The sequence below is a fragment of the Prionailurus viverrinus genome, chromosome F2 (genome assembly GCF_022837055.1).
Source record: "Prionailurus viverrinus isolate Anna chromosome F2, UM_Priviv_1.0, whole genome shotgun sequence".
Lineage (NCBI taxonomy): Eukaryota > Metazoa > Chordata > Mammalia > Carnivora > Felidae > Prionailurus > Prionailurus viverrinus.
The window spans coordinates 38,391,041-38,405,473 of NC_062578.1; the positions used below are offsets into that span (position 1 = coordinate 38,391,041).

The 14,433-nt window shown below is 35.0% G+C and overlaps 1 protein-coding gene across 3 annotated transcripts in view; it reads right to left on the reverse strand.

Moving 5' to 3' along the window:
- Positions 1-1,332: 1,332 nt before the first annotated feature.
- Positions 1,333-14,433, reverse strand: part of CF2H8orf88 (chromosome F2 C8orf88 homolog) — a 37,452-nt gene continuing 24,351 nt past the window's right edge. For all 3 annotated transcript variants that reach the window (XM_047842904.1, XM_047842905.1, XM_047842903.1), the window contains exons 5-6: positions 3,121-3,227; positions 1,333-1,647 (exon numbers count right to left, since the gene is read on the reverse strand). In XM_047842904.1, the coding sequence (XP_047698860.1) occupies positions 1,624-1,647; positions 3,121-3,227 (131 nt within the window). In that variant the 3' untranslated portion in view covers positions 1,333-1,623. The remainder of the gene's footprint in view (positions 1,648-3,120; positions 3,228-14,433) is intronic.

Below are 14,433 nucleotides of genomic sequence, written 5' to 3' on the forward strand. Positions count from 1 at the left end.
AGTCTTCTAAGTATGAGGCAGTTTCCGAAGTACAATGGTGGTAGGACTTCAAAAAGGTTTCTGCCCTCAGTAACAGTGTTGAGCAGAATGGCTGTTTAGATTCCAAAGTAGAATAGGTTCTATCATAGTTTTTTTAAACTAGAGTCAAAAAAAATATGGTTATACTGACCCCAGCTTTTACACAAACTATATATAAATTTTTATGTGTGTGAGAATGTGTGTGGATACACAGTATATGTATGTATGTGTGTGTGTATATATATATATATATACACGTGTGTGTATGTATGTGTGTATATATATATATATACATATATATAAAGGGAAAATAGGACAGAAAATAAGTGAAAAATCTGGGCCCTAGGTATTAATGTATCATTTTTAATTAACCCATAAATTTATGGGGGGTTTTGTTCCTATTAAAAAAAAATCTCTTTCTGGGGAACAAAGTAATGAAAACTAGACCAAGATGGGAAGTCTCCCATGGACTAAAAGCTTAAATCTAGGTACCAAGCCCAAAGACCAGTGAGGAAAAAGGTACTGATTTTAGGGAGTTCAGAATTCAGTATGAGATAAACTTTCTGCCAAATGATGGTCTCAAATGCCTTGCCAGTAGACCTGGGGATCTGAGAAAATAAAAGTAGGGAAAGTTTACACTTACCTTTATCTACATCAGCAATTTTTTTTTTGACACTATGCTGGAAGAAACTTTTTTTCAATAGTAACATCCAGAGTGACAAAATGCAGGAATTTATTATATAAAATTTCTAGGAGCTAAAAGCTTAAACCCCCAAATTCTTCATCCATGTGTTCTTGTTATAAGAAATTACAGAATTGAAACTTAATGCACCTCAATTATTTGCAAATGCCTAATTTTTTCCTCTTTTGGAGATAAAAATATCAGTTTTATTTTGCAATTGCCCAACTTCTGTTCATGTAGTCTGATTAGACACAACAAGTAGCAGCTATTCTCCACCTTCAGGTTCCTGGTTTCCAAATTGTCACTCTCTGCTAGTGATTATGAATCTTAATGCTATCAAAAACCTAGAGACCAAAGAACTGCCTATTAAAAGATTCTGTTTCCTGTCATGGAGAACTATGCATTGAACATCCTGAATCATCCCAAGCCTCTGGAGAGATTGTAAAGAGCCTTTCAAAATGCTGGTATGAAATCAGTGGCAAACAGAACAAAAGCAACTTTAAAAGCAACAAGAAATTATGTACCATATATACATCATAGCAAATACTTTATATTTGGGAATCTTTACAGCTTACATTTCCATTCCATTATTACAAGAGATGAAAAACAAAAAAAATTGCAAGTAGCATGCAAATTATAAATACAGTCTTCCCACTTTACTAACCGAATTCCTACTTTCCAGTGTTACTTCCCAATTTATGCAGGAAACTGCCTGCAAAGTTGAAACTGATTAGAAAATTCTTTATAGTTTAAAATATCTTTCTCATTTTAGGGAGAAACCAAATACCCAACCATCAAAATTAAAAATAAGCTGAACTGTCACAGTCCATTACAGTTATTGTTACTAGGTCCACTTCATTTGCAGGTGTCCAAAATATAAAACGAGTAATTCTTTATGTTCAAATTCATCTGTTCTTAAAATGCTACTTAAAACTTGGGTGGTTTTCCTGTAACATAGAAGAAAAAGTTAATTTATCAATTAGATTGAATGAATACAGTTTTTACTAGTTTATCAAACCAAATACTGTGACCCTATTAAGTGTTTACAGATCTTAAATGCATGTTGCTATAGAAAGTATTATAGTAACTGGAACTTGTCAAAACAGTTCTCCTGTGTTTAATAAAACATAATTCATTTTTAAATATACTAGATTGTATTTCAAACCTGTTCTGTTTCTGTGGTACCTGGTTTGTTCAAAATAATGTGTATGTCAAACTTTTATTTACAAAATAAAATGTCAGAGATGAAATAAGTCTGCAAATGAAAACTTGACAATATATAGCACTGATTTACTCATACATATCAAGATCTCTGAACAGGTCGGAAAATGTGAACGTCATTAAGGACATTTTTCATGACAAAATATTCCTGTGTGCAAGGTATTCTGAAAGAAACAAATTTCTGCTTAAATTTTGAAAAATTGACTAGGGTTCTACAAGGTAGGGACTTTAGGAAACATTGAGAAACACTGTAAGTTAAAATTCAGAAGATTCTAAGAGAAAAAAAGCTTTGGATTCCCAAAGGTTAGAAATCCTAAAAATGGAGAGCACAGGAAGTATGTTACACATCTCACATTTGAGCCATTCTCAGCATGCCCATATTCTGAGTTAATCTCCATGGAGTATTTACCTATATAAAGTAGTTTGTGAAAACTCTAAACTCAAATTCTACTCGAAATAGAAATAAAGCCAATTTACTAAGTGCACAATGAGAGCTAAGTACCATGCCAAGCTCTTCCATACATTTCATTTAATCCTTAACAACTAGAGATTATCAACCTTATCTACAATCACAGAACAGACACAGAAGGTCAAGTGACTTAAGTTAGAATGATATTTTAGTACACAAGGTGAAGCCACAGCTTGAACCCAAGTCTGGTAGCGAGACGCATGTCCTTTCCAATCAATATCCTAAAAGATATGTGTATTTATTGTATCCATTTTGGTGAAATGTGATGGCGGTGACACAGAAATATAAAGCGCTAAGAACAGCAAAGACATACTGTTTGTGGGATGACTGGTTTTACTGTATAGAAGGACTAAGAGTAGGGAGCCCAGAAACACACCTCGCATCTATTACCACAAGGTGGCAGAGGACCACCCTTTCGATAAACAGAGCTAGGATGACCGGATATTCATGTAGAAAAAACTAAAACTTGGCCCCTACCGCACATCATACAGTAAAATCAACTGCAGATGGATTGATTACAAGATTTAATATGGGATGTTCTGTATCTTTCAATGGAAAAAGTATTTCTTAAAAATACAATTCCATTCTATTATTACTTACAGTTTGGTTATATTATACATTTGTGTACTTTCCTGAGTTATATTTCATAATAAGATTAAAAATCTAGTGAGAATCTAGTGAAAATACTAAAGAAAAATATTTTAGAATATAAAATTAGAAAACTACTTACTGGTTTTTGAAGTACAATGGGATGATCAGGCAGAAAGTCTGGTTTTTTTCTGCAGATGGAAACACTTGAGAGCTTCAACAGGAAATCTCTGCTGTATTTAATTCTCTCTATAGATATTAAATATCAAGTGCAATGTTACAAAATACATAACTCTTCCAGAACGGTTTTTGGTTCATTTCTTTCTGCATGTCCCTTAACAGTCCATTATTTTATAAAAAGATGAGTAATTTCTATGCAAAAGAGAAGAAAGGCAAAAAATTTTGAAAAGTACCTACTGCCTCCCATTTTCCTTTTACATGGAAAGGAAGCCAAGTAACCCAGGAAAAATGGAAGGGAGAGAACTATTTCAGAAAACTGGTAATGCATGGCTTCTTTCATCTGGTTATTTATATCTAGTGAAGGGCTCTTGCATTATAAAATATAACAGCAGTAACACCTGTTGGGCAATTCAGACCCTGCCAAAATGGAACCCTAATAAGCCTATCTAGTCTTCATATTAACTTAAAATGTAAGACAATCAAAGTAAATTCAAAAAAATTTATTATACATCTGTGCATGAAAGGTGTGCTAAGTAATGGTGAAAAAGATCTAAGATAGACTCCCCCCCCCCCTTTTTTTTTAAGAGAGAGAGCATGAATACAAGCAGGGGAGGGAGACAGAATCGCAAGCAGGCTCCACACTCCGTGTGACTCGATCCCATGACCCTGGGTTCATGACCTGAGCAGAAATCAACAGTTGGATGCTCAACCGACTGAGCCACCCTATCTTTAAATGGGAATAAAAACAATGCTTCAAATATCTGCATATTTCTTTTCAGAAACTATCACCAAAAAAGACCACTTGCTGAGCCAGCAGAGCAATATACTTAAAATACTAACACAAAAGAAATGACAACCTAGAACTCCATATTGTGAAAGAGAAAAAAAAAAAAAATACACACACACACACACACACACACACACACACACACACACACACACACACACACACTGGTCTCTGTCCTTGGTTTCTGGCACAAAGCTCCTAAAACCCTTGTAATTTCTTAAGTGATAAGAATGCTAGGAGCATCTTTTCAAATATTTGGTTTCTGATCCTCCTTCTGACACAGCTCTTAAATATCTTTGCATTTCCTGGGTGACAGAAATGTCCTTTGTTCTAAGGAGGTGACTTTTGGTGGACTCCTGGACAGGGGCTGGTCAACAGGAGTTGTCAACCAAGCCATGATTAGAAACTTGAAACTTTCAGCCCACCCCCCCCACCTCCTTCTAGAAGGGGAGGGACTGGAGATTGAACTAATGAGTGATCATGCCACATGATGATGCCTCCATAAAAATCCCAAAAATATGAGGTGTGGAGAGCTTCTGGGTTGGTAAACACATCCATCAAATCCATGTACCAGGAGGGTGGCACACCCCAACTCCACAGGGACAGAAGTTCCCACATTTGAGACCCTTCTAGACTTTTCCCTATGTATCATTTCATTTGGCTCTTTATCTGTATCCTTTATCATAGCTTTTATTATATAATAAACTGGTAAATGTTAGATCACCCTAAGTTCTGTGAGCAGTTCTAGCAAATGATTGAATCCAAGAAGAGAAACTTGGAAACCTCCAATTTGTAGCCAACTTGGATAGAAATTCTGGGTAATCCAGGGACCTACTGCTTGCAACTGTCATCTGAAGTGAAGGGTAGTGTTGTGAGTCTGAGCCCTTAATCTGTGGGGTCTAAACTAATTCCAGTTAGTGTGAAAACTGAATTGTAGGATACCCAGCTGGTGTTGCAGAGAATTGATATTGATATCTGGAAAAATGATACATCTAATGTCAGAAGTGAAGTGTTGTGAATATAGTACAGTACTGAGAGTAGAGAAAGAAACAGAGGAGAGGTTTTTTACACCTTACACCTAACCAGTGGAAAATCTTGGAATACTCGTGAGTTAAAAGACATTTTCAGAAGATAAAAAAAAATTAGAAGAATTTGTCACTAGTAGCGTTGATCTGTAAGAAATGCTACAAGAAGTTTTTCAGGTTGAAGGGAAATGATACTAGACAGAAACTTTAATATTCAGAAATGAAGAATAAAAGAAAAAGGGTAAGTAGCTTGACAAATACAATGGCCTCCTGTTTTTCCCACTGAGTTTCATAAAAGCATATGACTTTTAAAAGCAAAACTTATGACACTCGTTGAGAATAGGATGCATACAATTACAACAAAAAGGTCAGGGCAGTGGTGGAAAGGGAAGGAACCTACACAGGGTTGCAAGGTCTTACCATCACCATTTCACATGAAGTAGTTTAATATTAACAAGTACACTGAGTTAGGTATTATAATCCCTACACCAACAATTTAGAAACACAAGAAAATATAGCTAACAATCCAAAAGATATAATCAAATACCAACAAAAATTCAAAAATATCCAAAAGGAGGCAGAAAAAGAAAAAAAATGGAACAAAATAAAAAATAATAGGCCTAAATCCAACCACATCACCTTAAATGTTAATGGTCTAAATCAGGAGTCAACAAACTTTTTTTTATAAAAGACCTGATAGTAAATATTTGAGAGTTTTGGAACATACAGTCTCTGTCACAACTACTCAGTCTTATAATGCAAAAGCAGCCCAGAAAATAAAGCATGTGGCTGTGTTCCAATAAAATGTAATTTCCTAAACAAGGATTTGAACTGAGGGACACAGTTTGCTAACTCTTAGGTTAAACACTGCAGTTAAAGGCCATAAATTGACAAAGTGGATTAAAAAAAGAAAACCCTACTATTATATGCTGCCTGCAAGATATATACAGATAGGTTGAAAGTAAATGGATATAAAAAGATATACCATGCAAAAAATAGGAATAAGAAGGCTGGAGTGGCTATTTTAATATCAACTAAAGAGATAATTACTGATACGTTGTGTCTAATGACAAAGTTTCAAAATACATGGAAGGAAATAAAAGAAATAGACAATTCCACAAAAACATAAGAAAATATAAAACTACCTCTTCAGCAGTTTATAGAACTGGACAAAAATTAGAAAATACTTAGATCTGCACAATATCAACATCTTAATTTAACAATTATAGAAACTACATCAACAACTGAAAAATACAAATTATTTTCAAATAGACCGTGTTCTGGGCGATAAAACAAGTCTCAATAAAGTTAAGGGGCTTGAAAAAAGAGGACTCAAAATCACAAATAATGAGACATTACAAAAATAATACCAGACATACAAAAAATTACATACAAAGAGACTTCTATTAACAATTATACATCAAACAAATTTGACAACCTGTAAGAAATGGGTAAATTCCTAGAAATATATAATCTCTCAAAACTGAATCATGAAGAAGAGAAAATCTGAACAAATTATTAGCAGGGAGACTGTTACCAACAATTAAAAACCTCCCATCAAATAAAAATCTATGACCAGATGACATCACTGATGAATTCTAGCAAACATTCAAGGAATTAATGCCAATCCTTCTGAAACTTTTCCAAGAAACAGAAGAGGAGGGAATTCTTCTAAACTCATGAGACTAGCATTACCCTGATACAAAATGAGAAAAGGATGCCACAAAAAAATTCAAGCCTTGATAAATAGATGCAAAAATCCTCAACAAAATATTAGTGAACAAAGTTCAACAATACATTAAAAAGATCATAGTGGTGGGTACAGAGGAAACATACTTCAACATAATAAAATCCATGTATCATGAACCCACAGGTAAAATCATATCCAATGGTTAAACCTGAAAGCTTTTTCTCTAAGATCAGGAACCAGACAAGGATGTCCACTCTTGTCATTTTTATTCAACATAGTACTAGAAGTCCTAGCCACAGCAATCAGACAAGAAAAAGAAATAGAGGGCATCCAAACTGGTAAGAAAGAAGTTAAAACTGTCACTATTTGCAGATTACATGGTAGTATATATGGAGAACACTAAAGACTCCATGAAAAACCTATCAGACTAAGTGAATTCGGTCAGGTGCAGGATACAAAATTAAAAATCAGGAATCTATTACATTTCTACACACTAATTACAAATTATCATAAAGAGAAATTAAGAAAATATCCCATTTACAACTGCATCAGAAAAATAAAATACCTAGGAATAAATTTAGTCAAGGAGGTGAAAAACCTACACTCTAAAAACTGTAAAACACTCGGGGCACCTGGGTGACTCAGTCGGTTGAGCATCCGACTTCAGCTCTGGTCATGATCTCTCAGTTCATGGGTTTGAGCCCTACATCAGGCTCTGTGCTAACAGCTTGGAGCCTGGAGCCTATTTCAGATCTGTGTCTCCTTCTCTCTCTGCCCCTCCCCCATCCACTCATGCTCTCTCTCAAAAAAAAAAAAATTAAAAAATTAAATAAAATAAAAAAATAAAAACTGTAAGACACTCATAAAAGAAACTGAAGATGACACAAGTAAGTGGAAAGATATCCCATGCTCATGGGCTGGAAGATCTGATATTGCTAAAATTTTCATATTACCCAATGCAACTTACAGATTTAATGCAATCCCTATCAAAATACTAATGGCATTGGGGCACCTGGGTGGCTGGGTTGGTTAAGCGTCCGACTTCAGCTCAGATCATGATCTTGCAGTCTGTGAGTTCAAGCCCCTCATCAGGCTCTGTGCTGACAGCTCAGAACCTGGAGCCTGCTTCAGATTCTGTCTCCCTCTCTCTCTGCCTCTCTCTCTCTCTCTCAAAAATAAGCATAAAAAAATACTAATGGCATTTTCACAGAAATGGAACAACAACAAAAATCCTAAAACGTGTATGGAACCAAAAAAGACCATGAGCAGCCAAATCTATCTTGAGGAAGAACAAAGCTGGAGTTATCACACTCCAATTTCAAACTATACTACAAAGCTATAGCGATCAAAACATTATGGTACTGGCACAAAAGAAATATCAATAAAACAGAAGTGGGAGCCCAGAAATAAACCCTCATTTATATGGTCAATTAATCTATGATAATCTATACAAAAGAATGAAACTGGACCACTTTCTTATACAACACACAAAAATAAAATGGATTAAAGAGCGAAAAGTAAGACTTAAAACCATAAAACTCCTAAAATAAAATATAAGGCAGTAATCTCTTGGACCTCAGTCTTAGCAATATTTTTTTGGATCTGTCTCTTAGGAGAGAAAAAAGCAAAAATAATTGGGACTATATCAAATTAAAAAGCTTTTGAAAGGCAAAAGAAACAGTCAACAAAATGAAAAGTCAACCTACTGAATGGGAGAAGATATGTGCAAATGATACATTTGATAATGGTTAACATCTAAAATATATAAAGAACTCAACAACTCAACACCAAAAAATCCAATTAAAAAATGGGCAGAGAAGCTGAATAGACATTTTTCCCAAAAAAATAAGCATACAGATGACAGACCCATGAAAATATGCTCAACATTTAAATATCAGAGAAATGCAAATCAAAACCACAATTAGCTATCACTTCATACCAGTCAAAATTGCTAGTATCAAAAAGACAAATAACGAACACTGACAAAGATATGGAGAAAAGGGAACTCATGTACTGTTGGTGGAAATGTAAATTGGTATAGCCACTCTGAAACACAGTATTGAAGTTTCCTCAAAAAATTAAAAATGGAAATATAAAATCCAGCAATTCCACTTCTGAGTATTTACCCAAAGAAAACAAATACACTAATTCAAAAATATATTTGTACCCCTATGTTCACTGCAGCGTTATTTATAATAACCAAAATATGGAAGCATCCTGTCTACTGATAATGTATAAAGAGACACAATGGAATGTTAATCATAAAAAAGAATGAAATCTTGTCATTTGTGACAACATGAATGATCTTAGAGGGTATTAAGCAAAGTGAAATAACTCAAGAGAGAGAAAGACAATACTGCACAACCTCACTTATATGTGGAATTAGAAAAAAAAAATCTGAGGTCACAGAGCAGATTGGTGGTTGCCAGAAACAGGGGGTGAAGAGTGGATAAAGTAGGGAAAGGGGGTCAAAAGGTATAAATTTCCAGTTATAAAATAAATAAATCATGGGGATGTAATGTGCAGCATGGTGACTATAGTTAATGATACTGTATTGCACATTTGAAAGTTGCAGAGAGTACAACATAAAGTTCTCAACATGAGGAAATAAAAATTTGTAACTATGTATGGTGACAAATGTTAACTAGACTTATTGAGATGGTCATTTTCCAATATACAAATTTTGAATCATGTTGTACACATCAAACTAATATAATGTGCATGTCAATTGTACTCCAATAAAAAATGCAAAAAAAAATAAATTTAAGAGACTTGAAATCATACAGACTCTGATAAAGTTAAGAAATCTATAATAAGAAATCCAGAAAAACTTCAAATATCTTAGAATTAAACAACATACTTTAAAATAATTCACAAGTCAAAGATGAAATAAGGAAATTAAAAAATATTTTAAGGTGAATGGCAACATAACATGTCAAAATTTGTGCTAAACAAATTCAGCTAAAGCAGTGGTCCAAGGGAAATTTATAAATTCTTATAAGAAAACATCTACAACAAATGACCTAACAATCTACTTTAAAATGCTAGAAAATAATAACAAAGTACAAGAAATTTCTTTTTTTTTAATTTTTTTTTAACTTTTATTCAGTTTTGAGAGAGAGACAGAGCATGAGTTGGGGAGGAGCAGAGAGAAAGGGAGACACAGAATCTGAAGCAGGCTCCAGGCTCTAAGCTGTCAGCTCAGAGCCCGACGCGGGACTCGAACTGAAGAACGGTGAGATCATGACCTGAGCCAAAGTCAGATGCTTACCCAAGACTGAGCCACCCAGGAGCCCCAGAAATTTCTTTCTTATACTTAAGAATTTCTTAAGGAGACATCACCAAAACAGAAAACAATATATGTAATGCCAAAAGCTGGTTCTTTGAAAAAGGAGAAACAAATTTGACAAATATCAAGATAGATAAATTGATGCAGAAAAGAACACAAAAAAACAAATGCCAAGGATCAAAAAGGGATGGTTACCACAGATTGTACAGATGTTAAACAGGAAATAAGAGAATACAATGAATAACTTTAAGCCAACATTTGCCAACTTGAATAAAATGGGGGTATACTACAAGCTTTTGTTGGACATATTTTTCATTTCTCTTTGGTAGAGAACCAGTAGTAAAACTGCCAAGTTTGTAGTAATTTGGAAATCAGGACGTCTCAGAATTGCAAAAACTAAAAATCAGATGAACTGTTAATACCAAGTGTTGGCAGGGACTAAAAGCAACTAGAATTTGCAGCTATTGCTGGCGATAGTCACCTGAAACAAATTTGTCATGAAGTTAGGCACACATTTACCATATGACCCAGTAATCCCACTTCTACCCACAAGAAATGAAAACATGTCTACCCAAAAACTTTTACAAGAATGTTCATAGAAACATTGGTTATGCTTTCCAGGGGCACCTAGGTGGCTCAGTCAGTTAAGTTTATGATTCTTGGTGTTGGCTCAGGTCATGATCTCATGGTTTGTGGGTCTGAGCCCCATGTGGGACTCCACTCTGTCAGCACGGAGCCTGTGTTGTCTCCCTCTCTCTCTGCCCTTCATTTTGAGTATACAATTGAATGACTTTTGGTATACTTACAGAGTTGGGAAACCATTGTCACAATCTATTTTTGGAATACTTATACTCTAACATATAATATTAGACACCTCACTCCCATTTGTAGTTACTCCCCATTCTCAATCCCATCCCATCTAAGCAATTACTTCCTTTCTATGGATTTGCCTTTTCTAGAAACTGTATATAAATGGAATCAATCATACAATGTCCAATATTTTGTGTCTGGCTTCTTCGCTTAGCATAACCTTTAGAAATTCATTCTATCTAGCCAAACTATCAGTCAAGCATGTAATTAGTACACTTTCAAATACATAAATTCAAAGAATTTACCAAACTAATACCCTTTTTTTGAAGCTCCTGGAAAATGAACTTGAGCAAAATGAGGAGGTAAATCAAAAAAGAAGAAAACAAAGGGATCAGGAAACAGAAGAGAGTAATGTCAGCCAAAGGGACCAAGAAAGAAACCCTAGAAGTCTATTCTTCCACCAAAGCAACAAATAAACTGTCAAAAAACTTCCAGAACCAACTTTTTTCTGAATTCTGGAATCAAAAGCTAACAAAACCAGAGGGATGCTTACGTCCTAATCCAGCTGGGCAGTGGCCTTGAAAACAAATGCTCTCTTTCCTGACACAGGCTTCCAGGACTGGAGAGAAGAGTGCAAACCATATTCTCAGAGAACTGTGGTTGTTCATTTTTACCTGTCTGGTGACTCCCTAAAGAATCATCTCAAAGGATTTGCCTAGTTATATCTCAACTAAAAACTATCCCAGGGAGAAGACTGCTATCTGAATCCATTTGACAAAACATTTATAGGGAAATATATTAGCCAGTTCCACCTGGGACAAGGGATAACAATTAAAGCACACAGTAGGAAAACTCAGAAAGCTTGGGAAGAAAACTAGGGAAAAAGATGCTTTTGGGAATAAGGCCACTGAAAGACTCAAATGTTCCCAGGAATCTAGAAGACTACATGCATGCTAAAGGCTAGGTTCATGCTCAGAAAGGCTTGAGAAGGTCCTAAGATGTCACCTCTGGCTAACCTTCAGGTTCCTCGGAAACAAGTAAAGTCAAAGGAAGAGCTGTAAAATGCCAAACTGAGTACTGAAAGCACACCCCAACACATATATAGAAGCAAACCATATGCAAAGATTTGGGAAAGGGTTTTTTTTTCCTTTTCTGTTTTTTTGGTTCTAGGTATTGAAGGAATTCTTTGCTCAATCATCAGCTGACCATGAAGATATCAGAACAGAGACGTGAGTGGCCACATGTGAAAAACACAGACTTTACAATGTCAGTTCAGAAAAGTCACCAAACAACAAAAATGACAAGCAGCAACAACAGACCTTAAAAAAGGGAGAAAATCTGATTTCCAGAGTTAACACATTATATTCAAAATACTCAGTTTTCAAGTACAATGCATGCCAAGAATTAAGGGAGTATGGCCCCCAACGTAGGAAAAGAAAAAAAAAGAAATAGAAACTTTCTCTGAGGATGCAGATATTGGACGTACTAGAAAAAGACTTTAAATAAACTACCTTAAACATGCTTGAAGAACTAAAGGAAATCTTGAGACAATGTCTTGCCAAGCAGAAAATATCAATAAAGAAATCAAAATCATAAAGAGGAACCAAACAAATTCTGAAGAAAAAAGTACAATAACCAAAGTGAAAAATTCATTAGAATGGTTCAACAGCAGATATGAGCAGGCAGAGAAAGAATCCGCAAATCTAAAGATAAGTCAATTGACATTACCCAGTGTGAGGAGTATAAAGAAAAAAGAATTAAAAATGAACAGAGCCTAAGAGATCTGTGTGACCACAGCTAGAATAGCAACAAATGCATAATGGGAGCCACAGGAAGAGAAAGAGCAAAAAGAATGTTTGAAAAAATAATAAGAGAAAACTTCCCAAATCTGATGAAATACACACACTGACACAATCAAGAAGCTCAATGGACTACAAACTGAATACGCTCAAAGAGATTCACACCGAGATGCCATTACAAGTAAACTGTTATAAGACAATTTTGAGGTCAGTAAGAGTAGCAGTTCGTCACTTATAAGGGATTCTCAATTGGGTGAAAACACTGATTTCTCATCAGAAATCACAGGGACCAGAAGGCAGTGGGAAGACAAAGTACTGAAAACAAAAAACTCTCAACCAAAAATATCTACTACCAGCAAAACTACCTTTAGAAATGAAAAAGAACCTAAGACAGTCATAGATAAGCAAAAACTGAGATTTCATTGTTTGTAAACTTGCCTTAGAGAAAATGCTAAAGGGAATCTTTTAAGCTGAAATAAAAAAGTACAAAGTAACTGGAACCCACATTGAGAAGTAAACACTAGTAAACCTAACTACATTGGTAAGTTAAAAACTAGTAGCAATGAATTTCTGGATGTAACTCCCCTTTATTTCTATGTGATTTGAAAGAGAAATAGAGGGGCGCCTGGGTGGCGCAGTCGGTTAAGCATCCGACTTCAGCCAGGTCACGATCTTGCGGTCCGTGAGTTCGAGCCCCGCGTCGGGCTCTGGGCTGATGGCTCGGAGCCTGGAGCCTGTTTCCGATTCTGTGTCTCCCTCTCTCTCTGCCCCTCCCCCGTTCATGCTCTGTCTCTCTCTGTCCCAAAAATAAATAAACGTTGAAAAAAAAAAATTAAAAAAAAAAAAGAGAAATAGATAAAAATTCAGAATTATATATCTAGGTTGATAGATTACACAACATGTAAAGATGGAATTTGTGACAATGCCAATGTAAAGGTGGAATGAAACTATAGGAGCAAAATTTTTTTATAATATTGAAACTAAATGGATATTAATTCAAACTAGATTGTGTAAATTAAAGTTATTTCCCAGTGCAACCACTAGGAAAATAACCTCAAAATATACAGTAAGGGATGGGGTGTTTGCATGGCTCAGTCGGTTGAGCTTCTGACTCTTGATTTCACCTTAGGTCATGATCTCATGGTCATGGGTTCAAGCCCTGCACAGAGCTCCATGCTTACAGTGCAGAGCCTGACTAGGATTCTCTCTCTCCTCTCTCTTTGTCCCTCCCCCACTCAGGCATGTGTGTGTATCTCTCTCTCTCTCTCAAAATAAATAAACTTAAAAAAAATATATAGTAAGGGAAATGAAAAGGAAAAAAACGATACAGTAGAATCTATTAAACAATAAAGAGAATATTTCATTAAGAGGAAATGAAAAACAAAAAGGATATAAAAGTTATAGAAATAGCAAAATGGGTAGAGTCAGTCCTTCCTTATTAGAAATTACAATTAATTGTCAGTAATAAACACTCCAATTAAAAGGTGTGGATTGGCAAAATGGATTAAAAATAGGACCCAATCATATGCTGTCTACACATACTCACTTTAGATTCAATTACAAAAATAAGCTGAAAGTGAATGAATGAAAAGATATTTGATGCAGACAATAACCAAAAGATAGCTGGAATGGGTATATCAATAACAGATGAAAACAGACAAAAATTGTTATAATAGATAAATAGGTAACATCATATATACATATGTGTACATACATATATGTATATATGATGTTAAAAGGGTCAATTCATTAAAGTGATAATAATTATATAGTACCTAACAACAGAAGAAAAAAACAGACCAAATTGGAGGAACACAGAGTTTAATAACAACAACTGGAGACTCCAAAACCCCACTCTCAATAATGAACCGAAAA